The sequence below is a fragment of the Cynocephalus volans genome, chromosome 6 (genome assembly GCF_027409185.1).
Source record: "Cynocephalus volans isolate mCynVol1 chromosome 6, mCynVol1.pri, whole genome shotgun sequence".
NCBI classification, from domain to species: Eukaryota; Metazoa; Chordata; class Mammalia; order Dermoptera; family Cynocephalidae; genus Cynocephalus; species Cynocephalus volans.
Genome location: NC_084465.1, coordinates 2,195,716 through 2,222,839, shown reverse-complemented (window position 1 = coordinate 2,222,839; position 27,124 = coordinate 2,195,716). Strand labels below are relative to the sequence as shown.

The 27,124-nt window shown below is 45.2% G+C and overlaps 1 protein-coding gene across 1 annotated transcript; it reads left to right on the top strand.

The window, feature by feature from the left end:
* The first annotated feature begins 5,152 nt into the window (after window positions 1–5,152).
* Window positions 5,153–25,790, top strand: NOM1 (nucleolar protein with MIF4G domain 1). The gene is made up of 11 exons (XM_063099429.1): window positions 5,153–6,058; window positions 7,525–7,646; window positions 9,265–9,460; window positions 13,707–14,030; window positions 16,350–16,460; window positions 17,165–17,332; window positions 18,184–18,305; window positions 20,126–20,258; window positions 20,763–20,894; window positions 22,965–23,074; window positions 23,416–25,790. Exons 1-11 carry the CDS (start codon window positions 5,153–5,155, stop codon window positions 23,588–23,590), a joined length of 2,499 nt encoding a protein of 832 aa, XP_062955499.1. The 3' UTR covers window positions 23,591–25,790.
* The last annotated feature ends 1,334 nt before the right edge of the window (window positions 25,791–27,124 follow it).

Here is a 27,124-nt window from a genome sequence, read left to right as displayed (position 1 = left end):
GGTGAATCAAAATCAAAATGTTTGCGGTGAGAAGATGCAGGGTTGAAGGTGTTTGGAGATCAAAGACGAGCAGACACCAGGCTAATTCTGACCCCTCTTCCCCAATGTCCATGAGAATTCCTCACCCTCAGGCTGTCGGACAACCCTCCCCTAACAGGGGCCCCCCATCCTCCTCCCTCTCCCCCAACACAGGGACCCCCATCCTTCTCCAAGACAGGGAGTCCTGCACCCTCGGGAATCCCACGGTGCTTTGGGTTCCTCTTCAAGGACGCACCCTCCTGTTTCTCGGCAGCACTCACAGGACACTGGGGCGACATCGAGGTCTGTCTTCTCATCTCACATTCCCTGAACCTACCCAAACGGTGACTGAAATATAACAATAATAATAACAGCAACAACAATAGCTGACATTTATTGAACATTTATTTGAAATGGACCAGGCCACGTTCTAGGTCCTCTTTGTGTGTTAAATATTTAATCCTCATCTCAACCTTATGGGTCAGCACTATCATCACCCCCATTTTACAGACGAGAAACTGAGACACAGAGAAGCTAAGTGAGTTGCCCGGGGTTGCAGGGCTCATACGTGGCCAAGCCTCGACTTTGCCAGGACAGAGTGTGACACAGCTCCCGAGAGCAGCTGTGGAAGTGAGTCCCCGATGTTAACATCAGCCTCTCGAGGGAGGGGTTGTAACCCATCCGTCTCTTGTGCCCCAGCACCTGGTACGGTGGATTGAGAGGTTAGTTAAAAATCCCCAAAAGGTAGCTTTATGGTATGCCAAAAGCAGACAAAATGTGTCACATCTGGAGCTAACCACAGAATGAAGGCTGAAAAAAACCAATACCAAAATCCTCAATTGCTCTTTCTGAGTGCTGGGATTATGAGTAATTTTTAGATAGTAACTTTTGTTCAATATTTTCCTAATACTCAACAATACTAATTTAGTAATAAAAAGGTTTTAAATGTTTAAAATATTAGGACCTTTTAATATAAATATTTAAAAGCTTTAAAATATTAATCACAAATACATGTAAATATAAAATAATGTATATTTCATAAACAGAAACATGTATAAATATCTTATAGAAAATATGAGTTACCAAAACTGATCCAGAGGAGAATAAAAGCATAAATAGAGCAATTACCATAAAAGTAACAGAGAAAGTTGTCAAAAAGCTAACTTGCAAAAAAGACCTGGGGCCCATGAATTTAAAGGGGAACTGTACCAGGTCTTAAAGAAACAGGTGACTCCAATAACATCTCAATTTTTCCAAAGTATAAAAAAGAAAGTCTTCCAAATTATTTTTATGAAGCTCACATCGATAAAACTAGATAGAGATATGATGAAAGAAGAAAATTATAGGCATATCCCACTTGTGAATATAACGCATAAATCTTAAGCAGAATATTGGCAAACAGAACTGAGCAGCACATCAAAAGTACAATCCACCACGACTACATGATCCTCACCCCAGGACTGTATGATGGTCTAAATCTGGAAAATCTTATAATGCAATTGAACGTATTAGTAGATCAAAGATTAAAATACGGTCATCCGAGAAATCAAAAAATATTAATTATTTAGTTTAATACAATTTAATATCCATCTTTAGTACAAACAAACCAACAAATAAAAACACTTAACAGGAAGAGGTAGATGATTTCTCCACATGGCACTCAGACATATATATCTCAGCATCATGCCTAATAGGAGAATCACCAAAGCTTTTCCATTAAACTTTAGAACAAGGCATGGCAGAAGATTCTGGTTACCTCCCAGTAAACATTTGTTCCTTTAGGAAAAGAACTCTGACTTAAGTCTACAATTTACTTTTTTGAAAAAGCAAGAATAGAGAGAACACTTATGAAAATAACGAGTAACAAGGGATTACAAGACTGGCCTGATATTAAACCATGTTATGGAGCCATAGTAACTAAATCAGTATGGTACTGAAGTGTGCATACATAGGACAATAGGAGAAAAAAAAAGAGAAAGCCCAGAGATAAAGAACTTTGGTATATTATCAACATGGTGTTTCAAACTGGTGGAGAAAAAATGGACTTTTCAATAAGTTGTATTGGCACTGAGCAGCTTTCTGGAAAAGAAAATCAGATGATCCTACCTTATCCTAGACATCAAAATAAAAGACAGAAATGTCAAAGATTAAACATTTTAAAAATGAAACCATAAAAGCACAAGAAGAAAACAGAGGAGACTTTAAAATAAATCTTTGAGTGGGAAGGTCTTTCAAAGTATAACACAAAACCTAGAAATCACTTTTTAAAAAGATTGATAATTTTGACTACGTGAAAATTAAAAAAAAAAAAAAATTCTCCATGGCAAAAAAATTGTTAAAAACACACTAAGGTCAACTAGAGAAAAAACCATATTTTCAACACATCATGTACAAGAGCTAATTCTCTTAATACATAAAGAACTTCCATAAGAAAAAGACTAGAGTCAACTATAGAAAAATTGGCAAAGGATATGAACCAAAATTTTGCAGAAATAGAAAGGTCTCACAAGCATATTAAAAGATCACTAACTCCACTTTTATTAAGAAACACGCAAATTAAAATTTAATGAGATTATTTTCTCTTCCATCAAATTGGCAAAGATAACTTCATAGCTTTCATTCACTGACACAACCTCTGAAGGGAGAGGGCTTCAGCAATATCTGTCAAATTTACAAATGCGTACCCTTACATTCAGAAGTCACTCTTCTAGGGATGTATCCCTCAGATTATACTCTCGCATAAGTACAACGCTGTCTACTCAAAGACATTCAATGGAGCACCATTTTAATATGAACATACTGGAAACAATAACTATCACTAAGGGGCTCCTTAACTCAATGGCGTATGGTATCTCCATGGTTGAAATACTTTGCAGCCCATGAAAAGTAACAAAGCACTTGTTCATTCATGATCTATTTACTGAGTGCCCATTATGTGTCAGGCTCTGCTCTACCCCTGCAGACAAATCCGCTGGACAAGAAGTCCAGCAAGGTGAAGCGTGCATTGCACTGTGAGGAGACAGCAACACAAGAAGTGGAGTAAGGTGGTAAGAGCCACAGAAAACAATAGAGAGAGGATCAGGTGTTGGTGCGATTTTAAATGCGGTAGCTGGATAGCCTCCCTAAGATGATATTTGAGCAAAGACTGGGGTCAGAAACAACCAGGAGCCCATGCATGCACGCGCTGGAGCAGAAGGGCAGACAGGGTCAGAAAGATGAAGAGGTCCAGGCAGACTGAGCAGGTAGCACCTGGGTGCCTGAGAGGGCGCTGACTGGCAGCAGAGGTTTGGGGGCACTGGTGCGATGTGATACTATTTCCATATTTTAAAAGCATCACTGTGGCTGCTATGTTGAGAAGAGGCTGAAGGGGGACAGGTGGAAGCAGAGACCACACAGAGGCTTGGGAGATGATGTGGGGGGAAGGCACATGGGTAGCTCTTTATGTCTGTGTAGGATAATCGCCAAGATACACTGTTAAATGAAAACAGCAAGACATAGAACAGTGTTTAGTCACATGAGACACATGCACACACACACATTTATGCTTCATGTGCATAGAATTTATTTGGAAGATCACCTGAGAACATAATATTGCTGCTTCCTGGAAAGAGAACTGGGTGGCTAGTGGACAGGGACGGGAGGGAGACTGACTTTTTATTTATATCTTTTTGCACCTTTTGAATTTTACAGTCTGTGCATAGAGCACATTGCCTACCAAAAATTAAATTAAATAATTTATTTTTTAAAGTACCTTCAATACTTGAGAGAGGAAAATACTTGCACGTAGGAGAGACAAGGGATTATTCCAAATTTTTATTTGCAAAGCACTCAAAATCTATAAGGAAAGCAAGCAAAGGCCATAAACACAGGAGGAAATACACACGGCCAATGAATATGAGAAAAGACACTCATTCTCAAGAGGAATTAAATAACGGGATACCATTTTGAGCTGACAACCGGCAAAAACCAAAACATTTAAAAAATAACAAGGATTGAAACTAGAGAAACGGAGGTACTCAGAATGTTTACAGGAGGAGAAGCGGCCACTGGGAGCTGCACGGCAGGAAACAGCAGCACCTAGCCAAGCTGAGGACCGCGGCCAGCAACCACTCCTCCCAAATGAACTCTTCTAGACAAGGATGCTCTTTGAAGCAAAGTCTGTTACTAGAAAAACTGGAGACATATTAAATGTCTGTTGTATTACTTTCCCAGTACAGATTACCTAGTAACACAGTACCACAGCCTGGATGGCTTAAAACAACAGAAATGTATCATCTCAGTTCTGGAGACCAGAAATCTGAAATCAAGGTGTCCGCAGGTCTGATTCCTTCTGTCCCATGCCTCTTCCTAGCTTCTGGTGTTCCCGCCGCCCCTGGAGTTCCCCGGCATGTAGATGCATTGCTCCCATCTCTGCCTCCATCTTCACAGGAACATCGCCCTGTGTGTCTGTGTCCAAATTTCCCTCTTCTTGTGAGAGCATCAGTCATTGGATTTAGGGACAACCTAGTCCAATATGACCCCTTCTTAACTTGACTACATTTGCAAAGACCCTATTTCCCAGTAAGGTCACATTCACAGGTTCCAGGTGGACATCAATTTGGGGAGGCACTAACTCACCCAGAACAGCCATCCATGGCTAAATAAAGCATCCCATGAAATACTGCGCAGCTCTAATGAAGAGTGAGGTGAGTCATGTGGTACACTGCAGAAGGCCTGGGGTGAGCGATAAAAGCAAGCTGCCGAACAGGAAGCCAGCATGCTGTTCTTCCTGTTCAACGCACCCAGAAGACAACAGCACATATTTTTCCTGTGGGTACACCTGCATGCAAGTGCAAACATCTCTGACAAGATTCGCGCTGCACCGATAACCGTGGTTACTTCGGGGGCAGGTCGTTAGAGGCCTCTCTACCATAATCTGTAAAAATTTCATTTTTCACACTAGAGTGTATACGCGTACTCATTACCATGTTAAATTTTGCCAAGTGTTTTACAAAGCAAGCACTACCTGCTATCGGTGCCCTAGCGGCCTCCCTCCAGCAGGGGGCGCGGCCTGCCCGCCCCTCCCCGCGCAGCCGCCGCTCTCGCCCGGAAGTCCCGCCCCGACAGGAAGTCGTGCGTCTGCGCGTCCCGAAAAATGGCGGCGCCCAGGAGCGCGGGAGCGGGTGTCCCGGGCCGCTGCCGAGGGCGCGTAGCGCGCATGAAGCGCAGAGGCGGGCAGGGGCCGCGCCGCGGTCCTGGGGCCGCCGGGGAGGGGTCCCTGAAGCGACTGAAGCTAGCAGTGGAGGAGTTCGTGCAGGCGACCTCCGAGGAAAAGGCTCCCGGGAGCTGCGAGGGGCGCGGCGGCCCGATGGGCTTCCGCCCCGGCGGGAGGAGAAGCCGCAAGGAGCTGCGGAAGGAGAAGCGACACCTGAGGAAGGCGCGCCGCCTGCAGAGAAGGGGCGGCCGCGGCGGAGCCGGCTCGGACGAGGAGAGGGACAGCGCCCGCCGGGACCCCCCGCCTCCCGAAGAGCCGCAGCCGACCACGCCCCCCCCTGCCCAGGTCACGGGCCCCTCGGCCCAGGTCAAGGCCCTCCCGGCCCAGGCCTCCCCGGGGAAGACCAGACCCGCCGCTGCCGCCAGCGCCGCCGCCCGCAAACGTGCCCTCCTAGCGGCCAACGAGGAGGAGGACCGAGAGATCCGGAGGCTGGAGCGCGGCCTCGGCCTGCACAGGCGCAACGGGAAGGGCGACGGCCGCCGCCTGCCGCTCAGCTTTGCGCGCGACGGGCTGGACTACGTCCTGCGGGCCCTGGACAGGGGGCGAGGGAGCGGCGTGTACGAGAGCAGCGGCGGGGAGGAGGACGAGGAGCAGGCCGGACGGACTCCCCCCGAGAGCGCCTCAGAGAGCGGCTCCGAGGACCGGAGCGAGGACGAGGAGGATGGGGGTGCAGGGCAGGAGGCGGGCGCAGACAAAGGCGGAGCGCAGGAGAAGAGGCGGGAAAAGAGAGTCCGCTTTGCAGAAGAGAAGCGCGGAGACGCGGAGGGAGGTGGCGCGGCGGCTCAGGTAGGGGTCCCGCCTCCGGGCAGCGCGCCCACGCCCGGGCATTGCGGGCGCTGCGTGTGGGTGGGTCGGGCTGGTCACGTCGTTGTGTCTTGTGTCCAACTTTCCATAACATAGAGGGAGCGGAACACGCGTCTAGGAGACCTCTTACCGCAGGGACTTAACGGCGTCCCGCCGGCTGGTCTCGGAGCACACCTTCGCTCTCAGTGGACTGTCCTAGGTCTCCAGCCCTGACTTCCGACGCCACCGTCCCTTTGTCGGGGCCTCTTTCGTGTGGGGGGCACGTCACAGCTGCAGCACCCCGGCTCGCCGCCGCCCTCGCCCTGCTTCCTTTGCCGCCCAACTGCTGCTAGAGCGCATTTCCCGAAGTGCAAGGCTGTTCACAGCAGTCTCCAGAGCGAAGATGCAGCCAGGCCTTCGCGGGCTGACCCTCAGCCCATTTCGTCTGGGCGTCCCTGTCACGCAGCTTGAGAGCAGCCGGCTGTGGAACTGCTTGTGTTTCAGCATGCTGCTTCTCAATATATTATCCCTGCTGCCTGCGAGGCCTTTCCTCGTTTTCTCACTGTTTATTAAACACCGAGCATCTCTGGGAATCTTTTTCCCGTCTCAAGCACGTGAAACTTCATTTCTGCCCTTGATGCCATAGCACCTGGCACCTGTGGGCAATCTCCAAATGCTGCCAGTTCTGTTCTTAGGATGTTATTTTCTCACTGTTCCTGAGTTTTCTTTCACAGCCTGTTGAGATATAGTTGACACACAATCTGAAGTAACATGTCTCAAGAGTGGCAGTTTCTATGCATGTAAATATGCCTTCTCCAACTGAGTTTAAACTCTTAACAGTAAGGATCATGCCTTACAAATGTTTGTCTCCTTAAAGTCTGTCATTTAGGTGCCCAGGATCCATGATGATGTTGTCTCTCTCTCTCTCTCTCTCTCTCTCTCTCTCTCTCTCTCTCTCTCTCTCTCTCTCTCTCACACACACACACACAGTTGATAATCTTGGAAATAGCAGTGGATTGATTTTGATTTTATCATATAGATTTAGATATTGTTTTGAACAAGTATGAAATTATTTTTTAGGACACTTTCCCTGCAGAACTGGTGGTACAGTTATTTAGGTGTTTGTGTACTGCCAAGCCTGCAGTAAATTAAGCTTTGGCAAAGCGGATGTAGGGCTCTGTTGAGTAGATTCCAGAGGTGCGCAACCAGGCCTGAAGAACTACAAAGAGCAACACAAGGTGATGACGTGCATTCGTGTAGACATGGATGATGCCATCCATCCAGAGCCTGGGGAGTGGAGTGCCTTTCCAGGACTGTCCTGGGCGCTCCATAAACCACTGGTGTTTATTAAACAGCAGTGGTCAGTGGTCATACCTTCTGCCAGTTTGGGGGAATTTAATATTTAAATTTCACATAACAAAAAACAGGATTCGTTCAATGTAAATTTTTTGTAATTCTCTTATTTCAAGCTGCGTCTCTGTGAAAGTGATAAGTACATCCACCCTCATGTGAGGCAAGCTGAGACGGTGGATGTCCGGAAAAAGGAAGAATTGGAAAGGCTAAGGAAACATGTGAAGGGTCTAATTAACAGGTAACCTTGGAAAATTGTTACATTGTATCACTTTAAGAGGTTGTCTGTTTTCTAAAAATATAGAAACTATTCCGGGATTAAAATATAAGCGATGGGGCAGGGACTGCAGCTGTTGATAAGATCCTTCTATTCCTGTTTTGATGCAACCAGACCCGTACCTTGCAAAGGAGAGGATGCCCAACACTTTGATACTTTGGATCCCTTCAGTGTTTGAAAGCAGCCCACCTGCTCTCGTTGTTACTGTGAGAAGCACAAAGGAATGGGGCCGAGGTTCTGTGTCAGCCTGAGGAACAGCAGTAGAAGGACTGGCTGTGGCCTCTCACTGTAGAAGCAAGTTTGCCTGGTCAGGAACATAGTCTTTTCTTCCATCCCCCTTGCTCATTTTTCATGTCTGTGTTTTTTTATTATCCAATTTAAGAATAAAACATTAAAAACACTGATTAGAAATCATATAGGTGGGATTTCATCAGTAATCCCTGCCTTATCAGCTCTCTAGTTTTGAAAAATGAGTTAAAATCTCTCATCTGCCAACATGCCTTCTCTAGTTCTCCTGTTACCTCACCCAGATGCCCCCTTGTGCCCGTATTCCAAGCCCTCTAATGCAGACTGCTGTCCTGATTTCTAACACCTCATCTAGTTTTGCTAGGTTTCCAATGTGTATTGCTTTTTGTTGCTTAACTTCTTATTTAGAAATAATTACAGATTCACTAGGAGTTGCAAAGGCTGTACAGGGAGTTCCTGTGTACCCTTCACCCAGTTTCCCCAGAGGTGGCATCTTGCATAACTAGGGTACAGGTGAGAAGGCAGCAGCGGCAGGAAACTGACATTGGCACATCCCACAGGGCTTGTTAGGGCCTCACTGTTTTTGTGTGTGCTTGTGTAGTACTGTGCAGTTTTACTGCATGAAAATTCATGTAACAACCACCGCAGTCACGGTGCAGAATGTTCTGTCCCACAGGGCTCTTTTGTGCTGCCCCTTTATGATCTCACCCACCCCTCTTCCCCCCATATTGCTTTTTATTTCTTTCTTTTTTTTTTTTTTTAAGCTAAAACCCAGACACTGTTTCCATGGAGTACCTGGGAGTTCGGCCATTACACGTTGTTCTAGTGTTCTGTTCCGCTTTAGCTCAGGTGCACACCGAGTAAACTTCCGTGTACACATATAGTCTCCCCTCCTACCATTCAAACAGAGCCACCTTTTCTCGGTGTTAGCAGCTGGGGATTTTTTGTGCCACCTGTGAAATGGAAAGTTAGCATTTTTCCTAACAACACACTCTTAAGGATGGTCCCTGCCTCTGAGGATGTTAGATCAGGATACATGGAGTATTGTCACGTAAGCTTCTGTAGACGTAAAGAGTATCCAGGGTATGCTTCCCTGTGGCTACATTTCAGCTGTAAAGACAACAATTATGTTATTTCAGGATTCCAGAGTATTAACGTGGTTTTGAACGATACATGCTGGGTTACCGAGGCAAGATAAGAATAGTTCATGGGTCAAAAGTGTGCATAACGTAAGGTATATTGGTAGCATTGATATCTTTTTATTTTTTTTAATTGCACTGAAAAATAATTCCTAGTTTGAAGCATTGTTGCTCTCTGTGTCTACAACTCTCTGCAGGTTGAGTGAACCAAACATGGCGTCCATCAGTGGACAGCTGGAGGAGCTGTACATGACCCACAGCAGGAAGGACATGAGTGACACTCTGACCGCTGCCCTGCTGGGCGCCTGTGTTTCTGACACGGCTATGCCCAGCAGGCTGATGATGGAGCATGTTCTCTTAGTCAGCATCCTGCACCACACGGTGGGAATTGAGGTAGGGTGGCACCTTTCCTCCAGGCGTCAGTAGTGCGCAAGGGTGGTCACTTTCACGGTAACTGTTTGGCATAGGTCGTTTTCTTATGTTGATTCCTTTCATTCCTAGTGATACCCCATGGTCTATATCTTGTGATTCTAAACAGCATTTGGTAAATACTTGATTCCACCCAACTCTGCCTTTTTGTTCTGTGCCTCCTGACATGTCTTCATGTTTGTTTTCCTTCTGGACCGCTGTCTCTGACCTGCCTTCGTTTTCTTTGCGTTCCCACTTTCACACTGACTTACTCTGGGTGTCGGGAATATAATGGTTGGTACGGTTTCCCTACCAAGGTATTTGTATTGGTGGGAGGTTATTTTTCATAAGGGTTGAGTGAGGTGATGTGCGGGAGCTGCCTGGGTGACGTCCAGGGAGCCCTCGTGCTGTTTCTGTGCCCGTTTCCTGGTCTGCGAAGTTGGACTCTGGCAGCCACCTCGAGGGGTAGTGGTCAGGGTTAAACAGGACAGTGCGCATCAGTCGTGGTACCTGACAGGTCCGTAAAGGTTTGCCTCCCCCTTGCCCCCATTTGTGAGCTTCCTCCTGACCCAGCGACTCTCTGGCAGTTAAGGTCAGGGAGGCTTTGGGTGATGACTCTGCTTCCACAGTCGCCACCATCTTCCAGTCCATCCTCTCATCTGCTAGAGTAAACTCACAGCCTTCCCAGTCTGTATTGCAGTTCCCTCAGTGTAGCTGGTCTCAAGTATGTTTAAGGAAATAAATCGTTCTGATTAAATGAGCTTATACTGAAGCAGGGGAATGACTGGATGATTAAGTGAATGAGGCTTAACTTTCCAGATGATGTATTCACAAGAAGAATGTGTTCACCTGTTTGGATCTTTTCAATGCTACAGTCTCTTGGTGGTGATTTTCTTAGTTTTTTGCCTGATAGCTATAAAATAGGCTATCAAAAATAGGCTGGAGCAGCAAAGCGTCCCTAAAAGTCTGATTCCCTGGCCTGTGTTTGCTTGCTTGTCTGCATTACATTTGATGCTCACAGTACCCGGTGAGATAAGGAGCACAGATGCGTACTTAAACCCATTTTTTAAATGCAGCTGACGAAGCCGCAGCAGGGTTGCATGGTGTTCCCGCGATCGCAGGCTTGTTCAGAGGTCGCGGAGCTTGTTCTCTGCGCTCCTAAGCAGTGCACTTCCTACCGCAGTGCTGCTCCCATTCATCTCATTCTTGTTATTTTCTCTCTCGATTGTAGTCTTAAAAATTATTTGGAGTCTTTTAGAATGGAACTGTCTAGGGCTTGATTTAAAATGCGCAAACCTGCCAAAATGAGTTAGCTTCCCTTTTCCTCGTGGTTCTGTGGTGAGACACTGCCCAGGTGCAGAACACGCTCTGCCATGTCCAGCTGTGTCACCCTGGGTGGCCTCATGCCTCGGCATCTTCCTCTGTTGAGTTGCTGAGGTTAACAAGTTGCTGCATGTAATAGTCATAGAGAAGAGGCTGGCCCATAGTACGTGAGCATCGAACGTTGGTTTTTAACTTATTAACAATCCAGAAGGAGATCTTCGTGTTGAGATTCTCCTTTTCCTCTGACTTTTTCCCAGCTGGCTGTTTGCCCCACTGCAAGTGTCACTGGTATTCCTCAGTGATCTTCTGAACCTCAGCTGGCAGTAGTCACACTGTGGCAACTTTTTGAGAGATGGAGACATTAGGACCTACTGGGCATTGGGAAGCTGAGGCAGACGAGAGACTGGTACAGGCCCTGGGTCTTCTGGGTGGCAGGACTCTTCTCCACTACCTAGATAATCTCTCCTGTGGCAACTCTGCACCAGCTCCTTTGGGAGTTGCTCTTTTGAAGTAATTTTTTTATTTCTAAGAGCTGTACTCATCCTCACATGTGAATGTGTGAGTCCACTTTCTTGTCATTACAAAGTGTGATGGAGTCCCTGGACGCTGTTCCTAGTACCCTGTGATTTCCATAACTCAGTGCCCTTCTGTGCCCTCTGTAGCACATTCCCATCCTCCAGATCATACCGGTGTACTTCAGCAGACTTAATAACCAAAATGATCTTAGTACAGACAGTACTGCTGTGAGTTATAGTGTAAGCTATAGATCCTGACCACCCACGGCACATCAGGAATCTACTTGATTTGGAAACATGAGATGATTGTTCCTACTTCCCATTTAAGCCTTCACTAATAGCACAAAGGACAATGAAATGACTTGTTCCAAGGGGAAGTCATTATGGTACTTTAGCTAATGACATCCACTAAAACCCTGCCAGAGTGTGATGAGCTCTCAGGATGCTGGCCCCATTAAACTTCTTTCAGTGCTGTACTGAGAAAAACATCTTCAGAAATTCATGGAAGGAAAAAAACGTCTTAAAGACTGTGGTGTCAGCTGCTGAATTGCTTCTGTAAGTTGTTTAAAAATAAAAAGTCAGATCTGTGCAGATTTGTGTTAAAATTCCTATATCAGAATTAAAGTATATGCTTAAATAACTTTAGCAACATGAATTTTGTGTATTTTTTAAATGTTATGCTGTTTTATTTTGAAGACGTTAAATGGAATTTAAAACTTAAAATTTTGACAAATTTTGATGTAATTAAATAATTCTACTTGAATGATAGAAAACATACCTGAATGTATTTTGTGCCTGAATTTTTTTGATGTCTGCAGAATTCTAACTTCTTTTTCTCAACTGTATTTGAATATAAAATAGTCCTCATAATAGGAGAGTATATTCTTCAGGTTTATCTTCAGTGAACCGGGAGTTTATAGGTTAAATTTATTAAGTCTCAGGACTTTGAAGCTAGAGTGTCTCCCATCTGTCAGTGTTAGCCTCGTGAAGTCACTTTGCCTCCTGCCAATCTCTCGCCTTTCTCTGGATTCTCTTAGCACTTGTTTCTTTGCAACCCAGCAGTGACATGTGCGCACTTTCCCACCAGTCACACTCTACCCCCAGGTCTCGGCCTTGCCGTGATCTCCACTGCCACCCATAGGTCTGCCTCCATCCCTGCCGCGTGTCCCACAGTTGAAGCTGGAGTCTCAAACTGACCTTATCCAGCCCTACTCGCCTGCTGCTCCTCACACATTTCTTGGTTACCCAGATGAAAAACTTGGGAGTCACATTCACTGGTGGGCTGCCCCCTGCCAGTGCTGTTCCGGGGTGACTCTGGTGCCAGCCCTTACTCCCCAGTCTAGTACAGCTGCTGTTGGCATCACTCTTTGTGACCACTAAGCCCCCTCCCGCCTTCTCCCTCCAGTCTCAACTTGAGCTGCGATTTGAAAGAAAATGATGACATCATCGTAATATCAGCAAGATCAATAATGATAACTACCATTTCTGCCTTCAAGTTTCATTATCTCAGTGTTAGAGAGTGAAAAAACAGGTGTTTTTAAATTCACACAGATAGAAATCCAGGTCTTCCTCATTCCATAGTACACACTTACAGAATCTGGAATAGAATATACCAGAATGGCAAAAAGAAGGTTCCCCTAGTGGCCTCACTTAGCTTCACCAGACCACTGGTAGTCCTGGCCCCAGGGCAGTCCCCTCAGGTGTAGCAGCTGGTTTACCTGTTGGCCCCGGAAGAACAGAACAGGTGGCATCAGGACCACAGAGTACCCAAGGATCTCTGGCTGAGCCGAGCAGATGTGTTCACATACTGCTTTTAAATACAGACACTCACCCAAGAAGCAGAGGCCCCTCATCCCTTCCACCTCTGCCCATGCAGTGATCTTTACATGTAAAGGCTCTTTGGCAGCCCCGGGTATTACTGGAGAATGTGTGTTTTTATTTTTCTACTTTCAAGTTCACTTGCACTGCTTCCTTGTAAGAAATTAACTTGGAATAAATATCTGGAAAAAGTCTTTCAAGAAATGAGTGCTGTTAGGTAGTAGAACATTTTTAGAGACACAGGCATGTTTTTGACAGTTCTAACAATTTTATTTTTCCTAGGAACTAGAATGGCTACGAGCCAAAAAAAGTACCACTTTGTTGTTGATTTTAAAGAAAAGAGTGTACCATAAAGTACAGGTGTGAGCGCCATGGCGACTTGTTGTACATTGCCACTTACTGTTTAGCACTCATCATCGTAAGGCACGGTGCAGCACACTGAGCTGTCAAAGTGTATACCCTGTTGGAGTTCACATCCTGCCTTGTGGACATCTCAGGTGCCAGCTGTGTTTGTTGAAGGTGAAGCAGGGTCCCTAAGAACAATGTAATGATGATCTTCTGCTGTCTTTGGCCAGGTAGGGGCTCACTTCCTGGAGGCCGTGGTGAGGAGGTTCGAGGACGTCTATAGAACTGGCAGTGAAGGGAAGGAATGCGACAACCTGGCCACCATCCTTGCCCATTTGTACAACTTCCACGTGGTGCAGTCTCTCCTCATCTTTGACGTTTTGAAAAAACTTATTGGAACTTTCACAGAAAAGGATATTGAACTGATCCTGTTAATGCTGAAAAACGTGGGCTTTTCACTGAGAAAAGACGATGCTTTGTCTCTTAAGGAGCTCATCACTGAAGCCCAGACCAAAGCCAGTGGGGCAGGCAGCAGGTTTCAGGACCAGACCAGGGTATGAGTGCGTCACTTGACCTGCTTCCCAAGTGCCTTAAAGCTCACACTGAGCAGACCTTAAACATAAGCATTTGGGGTAAATACTATACTTCATTCCTAATGATTTCTATTCTGCCTTATCTAGTTTCATGGCTTATCTTTAACGTGTGAACGGAACCTTGTTTCTTTACTAAGAACTCAGATAAATTTTTTTTTGAATTTAAAATTCAATTTATTGAACCATGAACCAGGATTACAGGGAGTTTCATTGGATTTCCTGCCCTCCACCTTCCAGTGGGCTTGGCCAGTAAAATGCACCTGTAGAAGATCAGATGTGGGAGAATATGAGGCGAAACTGTGAAAGCTTTCATTGCGTACGGAAAAATGGCTGCAACAAAAATGAAGTTTGAGAATCGGGCAGAGAGATTTGATTCTGTGGATCACCACTCTTAAATGTGATAAAAATTATAGACTTCAAAATAAAATAAGCAATGCCTTCATCAGCAAAAAAATAATAATAATAATAAAATTCAATTTACTTAACATCCATCTATTCAAAAAATGCTTCCTGAGGAGGCCACATGGCAGGGGCTCCTGGGCCAGTGAGGCACAGGCTTCTGGCTCTGCCACAGACAGCAGCACAGCCTGAGTCGTCCAGGCCTCGGTTTCCCCATCTATAAAAAGGCTGATCATAGCTCCTGCCTCGTTTGCTGTTCTGATGATAGCAGCAAAGAACAGCATGTGAGAGGCCCTTGGGGAAGGAAGAGTGCAGCTTATTTGGGGAACAAGAAAAGGGTTAAGGGTGGAGAGTCTGAAGGGGGACCGTCACAGGAGAAAGGGGCAGAGTCCAGGGGTCAGGGGCCCTTGTAAACCATCACGGGAATTGGAATTTTATCCTAGAGGCATTTGAAGAGTTCTAAGCAGGTAACTGACAGGTTGAAGTTTTTGTTTTAGTGATCAGGGGAGGTGGTCAGAGTTAGGAGGATCTACTCTGAGAATAGGAATCTGGGGGAGGCCGCGGTGGCCAGCACTAGCATAGTGGTAGTGGGTGTGGGTTTAGGAGTTAGAAGTGACCAGACTTAGTGCGGAGTGGAAGTGAAGGAACAGAGAGGTCAGGGGTCTCCCTACAGGGAACAGCAGGATGTGCAGGAGGAGAGACAGACATGGACGGGAAAATGGCTTGGTTTTTGAAATACTGAAATGAAAGCACCTGGGTTATCTGTGAAGAGGTGGGGGCTGGGAGGGATTCGGGGTCACCGTGAAGTGGGTGGCATTGCCTGCTGCAGAGTGGGGCATGAAGCAGACCCTGAGGGTTGGCTGCACCAACACTCACCTGCTGGGGGAGGAATCGCTGGCAGGCGAGAGCAGCAGTCATCAGTAGGGAGGACGGGAGGAGGAAAACAGCAGAGGCCAGGGCCCCACGTGTACGGGGGGGGCGGTGCTTTTCTCCCCACGGGGTGCTAAGTAAGGTCAGAAGAGATGAGGACTGGGTTTTCATGTTGAGGTGGGTTCTGATAGCAGTCCCAATTATCAGACAGTTATCCTGAAGGGTTCCAGAGAAGCGTGTCAGCAAGGAGGAGGAGGGAGCGGTGGAGGACGGGATGGGAGCGACAAGTTGGGCTTAAACCGATGGCTTAAAACATAAAGTTGACAGAGGCAGGAATAGACTAGTGGCTGCCTAGGGCTGGTGGGAAATGGGGAGTGGCCACTAATGGGTCTGGAGTTTCTCTTTTGGGTGACAAGAAAGTTCTAAAACTGATTGTGGTGATAGTTGCACAACTCTGAATATACAAAAACCACCTAATTGTACATTTTAAGTGGGTGGATTATATGGTATGTGAATCACATATGGATAAAAAGTTAACATTTGGGGAAATCCGAGAAGGGTATGTGGGAGTTCTTTGTACTGTTCTTGCAGCTTTTCTTTGTGACAGTATTTCCAATTTAAATGTTAAAAAAGATGAACAGGCTGTTGGTGGGGGAGAGGTTGAGAATGCAGGGGACACGAGAGGACATGTAAGAGCTCAGGTCAATGAGAGCGTGGTGTGGGGTGGGAACGGGACCCTAGAGGGAGACGTGGTTTCCAGATTGGTGGCTGGGTAGTGCGGAGGGGGCGGCACGCACATGAGGACAAGAGGTGTGTGCAGAGGGGGAGAGCAAGGCCCTGCGCATGGCCCTGGGTGAGATGTGGAAGTTAGCGTAGACTGTCTCTACCTGAAGACCATTCTGATTTTTGACCAGCAGCGGTGGTGGCCTTGTGAGATGTGTTTCTTGCCAGGTTGAATGAGCGGTTGTTCAGACTGTTTGAAATGATGGGTGTTTTCTGGTTTTCTTGAAGGTTCGGTTTATGCTGGAGACAATGTTGGCGCTGAAGAACAATGACATGCGCAAAATTCCAGGCTATGACCCTGAGCCCGTGGAGAAACTGAGGAAGCTGCAGAGGGCTCTGGTAAGCAACCTTCAATTCTCATGTGTTCTGAGCTCCCACATCAGCGTGAGTCCATCATGAACATCAGGTCAGGTGCCACGTCTGTTAAGGTACAGAAGGGAAGCTGCTTGTGGTATCTGTCCTGAGGCCTCTGAGTGGCCTGGGTGCTGTTGCAGGATGTCCAAGTGCGAGCACTTGGCCTGAGGCGCTGAACTCTCAAACTGCGTGATAGGATCGTCTGATGCTGTCAGAGAAGGCCAGGGCCCCACCTGGACCAAAGAAATGAGAATGGTTTGAGGGGGACTCGGGGTTGGGCTCCTTGTTTAAGTGTGGGTGTTTCTGATGCAGACGGGCCTGAGACCCGCCATCCTCACCAGTCAGGGTGATTCCAAATCGTGGCTGACTGCAAAGCCCAGGCTCCTCCTGGTCACGTGTCACCTGCCACTGAGTCTGAGGCAATTCAGTCTCTCTCCTCTGTCGTGACAACATTCTCTGGACAGTGTTGTTTGGGGTGATAGACCCACAGACCTAAAACACAAAATACTATGAATTTGCCACTAATTTTGGCATTATTCCAAACACGTTAACTATCCTGGTTGTCAGTGAATCATCACAGTATGCATGTGCCAAGAATGCCATTGTCAAAAACAGAAAAGCTGAGAGTAATGGAAGTACAGAATATGCACCAATTAAAAGCATTTCACTGGAACTTTTCTTTAAATCAGGTTCGCAGCACTGGCTCAGTTTCAGAGACTCAGCTCCGTGTCTCCTGGGACAGCGTCTTGAATGCTGAGCAGACTGGTCGCTGGTGGATTGTGGGGTCTGCGTGGAGTGGGGCCCCGATGATTGACAACAGTCATCGCACCCTCTTGCAGAGGCAGCTTTCCAGGACGGTATGGAGACCCCTGTGCTGGCGGCTGCCAGACTGTGGATGCCGCCACAATGGCTGGTTAGGGCTTTACCTAGAGTAGCTCCCTTATTATTTATGAGGGGTTATTGAAAGGTATGGCATAGGTTTATTTGGAAGCCTTATTGAAATTGCAGTTATGTTGTGATATAATCAGTTTCTGTTGTTTCTCTTTAAAGGATTTTTAAAAGTTCCAAACCACATCACACAAAATACGTAAAAGTTGAGTGGAATGTGGGGGGGGGTGACATATGAAAACCCAAACAGTCGTCTTGCAGAAGCCCATTCTTACAACTGGACATCTGCTGTCTCTGTGCGTGGGCGCAGTCTTTGGGCCATGGATTTCAGATGTGACGACCCCGACCCTTCTCTGTCACTAACTAGAGGCTGCACTGTATCCAGATCCCCCATTCCCTGAGGTCCCGTCCTGTCCCAGGTCCGTGGGTTTCAGATTGTGACGAACCTGGAGCTTCTCTGTGTTTGTTACTAACTACAGGCTGCACTTTATCCAGATTCCTCCATTCCCAGAGGTCCTCTTCTGTCCCCAGACCCCACATCACACTTGGTGGCTAGGGCTCCTGTGTGTGATTTCATTGCTGCTGAGACTGAAATTGTACCACCACTGAGAAGTCTCCCAAACCAAGCAGTTTTTCCCTCCACTGGCATGTTTTTCCTTTGGGGAGGGTTGCCCAAGAGTAAAGGTTTGGCACTTACATATGTTCACATGTGATTTCCAATTATATTTAGGTTAAGCAAAAGCATGGTATAGAATTGTTCAGGAAACAATTTTGATTGGAATATTTGTGTGATGTGTGCATTAATTGTTCCTCTTTTCAGGGTAACTCAAAGATACTGGAACTTGCCCGAAAGCAGAGAATGAACACTGACGTCAGGAGAAACATATTCTGTACAATAATGACGAGTGAAGATTTTCTGGATGCTTTTGAAAAGCTTCTAAAGTAAGCATTTGTGTGAACATGTTGACCTGTTGTTTAATGAGATGTTGTAAAAGAAATAAGTTGGTTTGATTTTCGAGTTTTAGATGATTAAGTCAGGTGTTGCTGGGAATAGCCGGGGGCTTTCCCCTTCACTCCCCTCTCCTCCTGTTGGGTCCAGACGTCCCTGGGTCAGCTTTCCAGAGGTTCCTACTGATTGGCCACTAGTGGTTCCTCATTAGAATGTTTTATGACATGTAAAGATTTGAGGGTTTTGACTGAAAGTATTAGTTAACCAGCTGATAATTCTCAGTGGCCATTGTTTATCATGAATTGCTTGAAAATATGTAAATCTTCACATTAAAGTTATCCTTCTAATCCATAATTTAAAACTTTTTAGTATAGTTTCTATAACTAGTTGTAATAAGATTTAGAAAATGCCTGTGAACTTTCACAAAGTACTTCTAAACAACTTCATATTAGTTCGTTTTCCTGTATTTGATTCAAACTCAGAATGAAATACAGGGGAATACGGGTCATTTAAGGATTCTGATAATTGGGGTTTTATTTTCTAAACCAGGGTACCTTGTTGAAGTGGAAATACTAAGCTTTCTTTTTCTTTCTGCAGCCTTGCTATTTTTTTTTTTTTTTTTTTTGGTATATCTTCATTTCCTGGTTACTCTTTGTTTTTAAAAGGGTTCCGTTTGAGGAGAGCTCATGTTCTGTAGTCAGAGGATCTGCTTTATTTTTTGTGCTGGGAGGACTCTTATTTTTCCCCTGGTTGACTTCATGTTCTGCAAAATTTAGTCTACCAAACTCTGTTTATTAAACAATAACATTTTCCCATTTTTATTCCTCATAATTATTATCTGCGATTCTGAACTTTTAAGCAACATGAATTGATATAAATGCAGCCAAAACTGAATTGGTTGTCTAGTTGACAACATGCCCGTAGCTGGAGCTGCGAATCACATGTGTGGGGTCTGGGTGGGTCTTGCTTTTGCGGTGGAGCTGCTGCTATCCCCCACGTCTCCCAGCGTCTGCCTTTGTGCAGAGCCGCGGCAGCTCGGCAGTGTTCAAGCTCGGCAGTGTTCACTTCTGTCTCCTTCACAGGCAGGCAGTTATTGGTAATCACAAAAACTGAAAACAACCCACATGCCCCTTAGCTGGGGAAAGGATAGGCCAGCGGTGGGACGTCCAAACCCAAATGATGGGCTACTTACTACTCGACGTAGGAGAGGGACAAGCTGCCAAGACTCACTCAGCGTGGGGTGGTCTGAGCGTATTCTGACGAGTATAGGAAGCCAGACCTGGGTGGCTGCCAGCTTTGTGGCTCTGTTCATATGACAGTCTGGCAGAGGCAAAACTTGAGGGATGGACAACAGATCAGCAGTGGCCTGCGTGTTGAGGGAAGGCTGCACCGGTGCTTGGAGGGGATGAACTGTCTGCATGGGCTTGTCCACACTCAGGACTACACTGAAAAGGATTTATTTTACTGTGTGTAAGTTGTACCTTAAGTTTTAAAAATGAAAAAGTAAAGTCATTGTCATAGCAAGAACACAGTTGAGTGCTTTTTATTGCCAGTCAGGTACCAGTCACAGGCTTTCGTAGCTGGCACAGAACTTGTAGATCGGGTTGTCTCCTCCCACAATTTGAAACTAAGGCCCAGAGAAGTCAGGGACAGGGCCGGGCTGTGACTCAAGTCTGTGCTGCCACCACCTCCTCTGCCCTGCTCACTTTTAGCCAAACTCGTCCAAACGGGAATGTGTCCCTTTGAGAGATTTCAGCTGTGAAAACCTTGGAAGGTGGGTGATGTATTAATCATTGCTATTTCTGTTTTATAGGCTTGGACTTAAGGACCAGCAGGAGAGAGAAATCGTTCACGTTCTCATGGATTGCTGCCTTCAGGAGAAAACCTACAATCCTTTCTATGCGTTCTTGGCTAGCAAACTTTGTGAATATGAAAGGAGATTTCAGGTAACTTAGTGAGGCGGCCACCAGAACATCCTGTGAACATTCAGTTCAACACACCTAAAAATGAGTCCACCGTGGTCCCTGTCACGTGGTCCACCCTTCACTGGGAGACTAGATACAACCAGAGGGGGTGACGAGGGTCCAGAGTGTCCTCGTGTTGCCTTTTCCTGTCCCAGGTGCAGGTGTGTGGCCGGGCTACCTGGAGCCCCTCTGGTTCCATAACACACCAGTCTCTCCTCATGTAACTTGTCAGCAGTGCCCTTTCTGCAAAGTGTGAACGTTGACATCGCTGATTTGAGTAAGAAAACATCAGCAGAGAGAGGTTACTATGGAGCGTTCTAAACTGCTGTCTAGAGAAAAGGACAGTGTAGCTGCTCTTGAACGTCATGATTTTTAGAATATCACAAGTCAGTGAACGAGAAAGACTAGCTTTAGGTTACAGTCTCAGTGATTTAGTCGAATGGTTTGTTGCATTTTAACTTTTCATCGTTTTGACTGTCATATCAGATGACTTTCCAGTTCAGCGTGTGGGACAAGTACCGGGACTTAGAAAACCTGCCTGCTGCTCAGCTGTCTAATTTCGTGCACCTGGTGGCCCACTTGTTGAAGACCAAGTCACTTCCACTTTCCATCTTAAAGGTTTGTGTAATGTTCGAAATTGTTTAAAGCAGTGAAAACGAAAGTGTAATTGCTTATATTTGATACTTTAAAACAATGCATTCCCTCAGATTATGATTTACCGGAAAGAAGTCTTCACTATCATGGCCATCACAGAAAACAGCCAGTTTAACATTCAGTGTAAACTTATGTAGTAAATCAAGGCACAGTTGGGATTTTTTTGCTAATCTAAGTGAATCTGTTTTGGGGTCTGAGGTTAATGTGCTGGTCCTGATTATAAAATCCTGAGTTGGTCACTTAAATTGGGAGATGGCTGGGGTGAAGCGGGGACTGATCTTCCAGAGGCTGGGAGCTGGCTCTTCGCTTTTGCTCATTGGATGTAAAATGTCCTAAAGCTGTGGGCTCTCCTCTCCCGCACCATGTTTTGGGTCTTACATGTCACCTCAGAGCTGTTGAAATGCAGGTGCCCGGGTGTGTGGACTATGAAACATAGACATAGGATCTGGGATTCGAGGTGGGCCAGTAAGGTTCAGAACATGGGCCCACCAGGACCTGGTGTCTTAAAAACTCTTCAACTTCTGGAGGTAATTCAGCGTGATCACATTCTGGGCCCTGTTGTAGCTTCCCTGGCCTTCAGGACAGCCTGTGGCTCCAGTTCCGTTTTAATATTTGTGAGTCCAGTTGTGCCGTTCCTCAGAGCACCTGCTCGAGTTGACCTGGCATCTCTTAGTGTGTGCTATGGGGGTTTGGACACTGTGCTGGAAGCGAGGCGGTACTGTATGCTGGGGACTGGGGTACTCAGAACTCGGAAGGTGCCTTGCCTTCTCATTGCCTAAATCTTGCCTTTCGCTCTCAAGCGTTGAGCTCACTGTGAAACAGGACATGGTGTTACCCCCAGATGAAAAAAAAAGGTGCAGGAAGCTCACTCGCAGGTTACAGAACTTAAGGGATGTTCTTGAAGGTGCCCTGGAGCTTGCAGCCCCAACCCGTTGCTCTTCCCAGGGGGGCCGCTCTATAGTTTGGCATTTCTCCTCACTCGAGCATGCTTCTGTAGTCTCTGTGCCTGTGCACAAACAAACAGCACATAATGCTGTTCTGTGTGTTTTTACCTCTCTGCGAATAGTGTCTACTGTCACCTCACTCAGTATCCTCCTCCAGTTTTATCCATGGCATTGTCCGTAATTGTCTTCTCCACTTTTATTACTTCTGAGTAGTATTCCACTGTACGAGGGTACTTCAAAAAGTTCATGAAAAATAGAATTAAAAGGTAATACGAATCTTTCCATGAACTTTTTGAAGACCCTTTGTATAAGCGTACTTCAGTTTATTGATTGATTCATTTATCTTACTGATAGAAGCTTAAATTGTTTCTGACTTTTTGATTGTCGTCTAGAAGATATATATATATTAATTAGTTTCTCCTAAATTCTATGTCTATATATAGTTTTAATTAGGCGACAGTTACTTTAGGGGATGAAGATAATGCAGTCATGTGCTACATAGTGACATTTTGATCTACGAAGGTGGTCTCATAAGATTATAATCCCGTATTTTACTGTACCTTTTCTGTGTTTAGATATGTTTAAATACACAAATACTGACCATCATGTTACAGTTCAGTACAGTAATATGTTTACAGGTTTGCAGCCTGGGTGTGTAGTAGCCTGTGCCATCTAAGTTTGTGCATAAGTGCACCCAGTGATGCTCGCACAACGACAAAATCACCTAGCAACATATTACTCAAAACCTATCCCCTCTGTTATGTGTCACATGTCTGTATATGTTTCTATTCTAGAATTTGAATTCTTGATTCATAAGGTATATGCCCCCATAAACTTTACTTACCACTGCCAAGTTGCTCTCAACAGTGGTTGTACCAGTTTACGCCCCTGCCAGCAGTATGTGAGAATTCTCATGGCTCCACATCTTTGCCAACAGCATTTATTTTTTAAAACTGGAAGTAGCCTCTTAAATCAAGAGTGGGTTGGGGGGTGGAGAGAGATTCATTTTTACTCTAACTATATTTACAAATCATTGAAAAAGTTGGCTAAATCAATGTAATTTTATTTTTCTCTGTATCCTGACTCTTAGGTAGTTGAATTCAGTGAACTGGACAAACCCAGAGTCCACTTTTTACGAAAAGTGTTAAATATGCTGTTAATGGAAACAGAAGTTGAAGATCTTGGTTTAATTTTTGCAAGGTATGTTCCCAGCTTGCTGTGGTGAGGCTTGGAAAAGAGACGCAGAGATTGTTTCCACTTAATGGTGATTTATGAACTCAAGATTGTTGCGTCACTGCATGTGTAACCTAGTCGTTTCAGCTTTAATTTTAAGCTAATGTTTTTAGATTTGGGGAACATAAAACTTGCCTAATAACAAACTAACAATGATTTATAACAAATAGAATATGTTAAGAATTTCTTAATTGAGAATTCTATTTTAAAAAGAAACTGGATTATGTCTTATCAGTTGACATACCTAGAATCAAGATCCAGGAGAGACTAGGTCATCCATGATGCGTGTTTATGTGATTCCTTTCCAGAGTATCTGAAAACCCTAAGTTGGGGATGTTGCGGGAAGGTTTAAAGCTTTTCATCAGCCACTTCTTACTAAGGAGCGCCCAGGCCCACAAGAGTGCTGATGAGACCAGTGTTCTGCGAGAGAGAGCCAACCTTGCTACAAAATCTCTGCAGGGAAAAGCTTCCCTGCGAATGTAGTCTGGGAAATGTCCTTTGTAAACCTGGAGGCCTGTTCTGTTGTCTACGTGGAAAAGCTTGGTGAAGCTATATCATGGCCAGTTGTGTTCAAAATATTATATTTTGAGATAATTTTTTGGTCCAAGGATATATTGTGGTTGTGTTTTAAACTATTTTCAAATAACTATACATGTATGGCGGGGAGGGGCAGACACACCGGACAGAGTGTTCTCTAGTTGGGCTGCTGTGTGTGATTGTCTTAATTTTTTCATAGATAGTAGGCCACTAGAGGGTGCAGTTACAAAGAAATTGATGTCTTTTTATCCTTTTTATTTTGGTTAAAGTTCAAAAATCATTAGTTAGACATGCTGCTTGGTGTTTAATTGGCTGCTCTGAAGTGCAGAGTGCAGCAGAGCTGAGGGGAAGCGGCCCTGAAGTATCCTCTACACACTGTGCAGTGGGACGGGTGATTTTCCTCGCCACTCGGCTCACATTTCAACAGTGGAGATCCTTTACCATTTTTATATCTCCTACTCTTCAATTCCAAGTTGTAAATGCACTTACATAAACAGCTCTGAATTCACCAAATAGATACTGGACACTAATGGGTGCTGCTTGCTTGCTGGGTTCTAGGAGATGTAAACATGGGTGAAACATAATTACTACCTGCGAGGGATTAACATTTACCTGGTGAGAGACAAACACACCCCACTTACTGAGTGCAGAGAACTGATGGATCCTGTGAGGAGACAGAAGTGCCCTTGATACTTGGCATCTCCACACATGCACCAATGCTTCCAGCCCTTAAAATGTGCCTCTGTCTCTCAAGTGCTACAGACTCGGTTTAAATCTCACCTTCAGTGGTTGAAAGAGTCACTGAGATGTGAGTATACAACAGCCCTTTAGACATTAAGTTGCAGAAACCCGTCTGCGGCAGAGCACTGTCCCCTTTACAGTGGCCACCTCGGGCTCAAAGGCACAGGCTGGTGATGTCGCTGCTGTGCAGAACACCCTCTTGTACTTTCGATCTCAGCATGGCCCTGTAGGAGCTTGTGCTTAGAAATCACTGTGTGAAGTCATACTTGTCCCATCCTGTCCCTCAGCTAATCGTTTAAACTTTGAAACGTGCAAGCAACATGAAAAACTGCTAGGGCTAAGAATAACCACAGAAACAGCGCAGAGGCTGTCTGGCCTTTCACACACAGGTTAGCCCTGCCTTCGGAAACAAGCTCTTGCAACCTGAGGCCAAATTAAAACGCTGTGTCTTCTAGCAGGTTCTGAACTTAGACACCAAAGCAGCAGCAGGTATTAAAAGAGGAGTGCAGGAAGGGAAGCCTTCACTTTATTAAGGGCTTTTAACAAAAAATGTCTCTGCTGGGTGGTGATTAGTGCACAGCAGAGCAGGTCCACAGTGAGATAAGGAGCTTGAGCCAGGATGTCAGTGAACACTGCTTCCTTCCTCGAGAGTCTTTCTATGGAGAAAAAAATGTCAGTTGGACTAAACAGTGTGCTTAATGACCTGGTCCATTTACGTTCTGATGCAAGCTGTTCTTGCAGAACAGGCAGTTCACAGACAGGCAGCCAGTGTATGGACCATGTTTGAGCAGCACAAGTGTAACTGATGTTAATGAGAATTGATTATGTGTGCAGCTGCTAAGATTAGGAAAAGATACCAGTGCAGTGGTGCCATCTAACGTCACTATGTCATGTGTACAGTAAGCCTCGTTTGAAGTATAGATGGGTTCAAGCTGGTTTCTCTGCAAAAGATAGATTTCTATAAACCCATTCTTATATCTTTTATTATTAAAACAATAAAAATGTCTTTCTCCTTTGTCATGGAATGAAAATATTTTTTACTTAATTCATTACATTTTGCATTTACTGTGTGGTAGGTTGCCCATAAAGCTGCACTTTTTAACAAAATATGGGCTATCAAATAATAGTAATTATACATTAGTATACATTGTAAATACATCCTGACCTAAAGGTACTGCGAATTCAGACTTGCTTTTAAATATATAGGTTTTTAAAATTTATTACAGTAATATTTGTATTTGAAAAATATTGCAAGATGCCTAGGCAATGTTGGTGTATATCTGAGCTGTGGACTTCCTGCGGTGCAGGTTGAGAGCTGCTAATGTATAGAATTACCAAAAAAAAAAAGCGGTCTTAGGGGATTTCATCTTTAAGGTAGAGGCATAAAGAACAAACTTGTATTAAAATGTGTAAATAAAATCCGATTTTTCTATTTTGTTAGAGTGCCAGTGAATGTTTATTTTGCTGACACACTGCGGGCTACACCTTATCTTTTCAGTTTTAGGAAGTCTGCTTAGCCATATGGTTTAGAAAAAAAAATTTGTCCTCTCCATCCACCCCCACCCCCAGAAGGAGAGAGAAAGCAAATGGGGCAAAATGTTCACTGTTGGAGAATTTGGGTGAAGTTTATACAGATGAAGGATATTCTTGTAACTTTTTTGTAAGCTTAAAATTATTTCAAAATAGTTTTTAAAAGGCATTCATAATTCAGAACTCATTCTTTGTAAAATAGGTGTAAAATATTCCAATGTTCTTTCATAAAAATAATTAGGCAGACTAATTCAAATCACCTTTGCCTCCTTTGTAAAAAATAGATGAGGCCTTACTGTGAAATGATGGTAAGGGTGGCCTTAACTTTGAGATGGGTTTGGTTCCCTTCAGGTGGCAGCCCCGGCTCCCTGCCACCTGCACCTGGGTTGGCAGGTGAGGGAAGAAGGAAGGAGGAAGATCATATCACTGTGCTCAGGAGCCTTGGTATCAAGAACGGTGCTAACGGGCATCATGTCAGGGCACCCAAATGACCCCAGCACTCCTGAGGTGTGAAGGCCATTCACCACCCTGCACCCCATAAGGGGTTGTATAGAATTTGAGCTGCATGTGTGGGCTGGGAGGTACCAGCACCCTTCCCGCCTTTGGCACGTTCCCTAGGACTCAGGGTCAGATGCGGCAATTCTCTCAGATCAGTGGGTAGGCCCACATTTCTTTTTCTGAACTGCTTGGGAGTTGCATCCAGTCCCTTCATCCCTACATGCTTCTGTGTGTGTTTCCTAAGAAGAAGAATGTTCACTTCCGTAACCACAGTAGAGTTATCAAAGGAAAATAGCATTGATAGAATACTAACAGAATGGCCCTCAGTTTGGGCTTTCCTGCTGTTTCCTGTTACTTGGGTTATAGCCTCCCGGTCATGCCCTCAGGGCAAGTGATGGTGGCTTGTCCCATCCTTATTGCTGTGCAGGAGAAGTAACGTGTGGAGTTTCGTATGTGATGATTATTTTGAATTCTTTGTCAGGCAGTTTGTAAACCCCCGTTTTATTGGGGCCAACCACTGGAGCTTTATTTTGTTCCTTTGGTGGTGTCATGTTTCCTCAATTCATGTTCCTACAAGTCCTGCATTGCTGACTTCACATTCGAAGAAGCAGTCACCTCCCCCACTATTTGGAGAGAAAGACCTTCACCAGTCAGCCCTGCTAGAGATTCCTGAGGGTCTCAGACCTTTTCTGTGGATGTGCCCTCTCCATT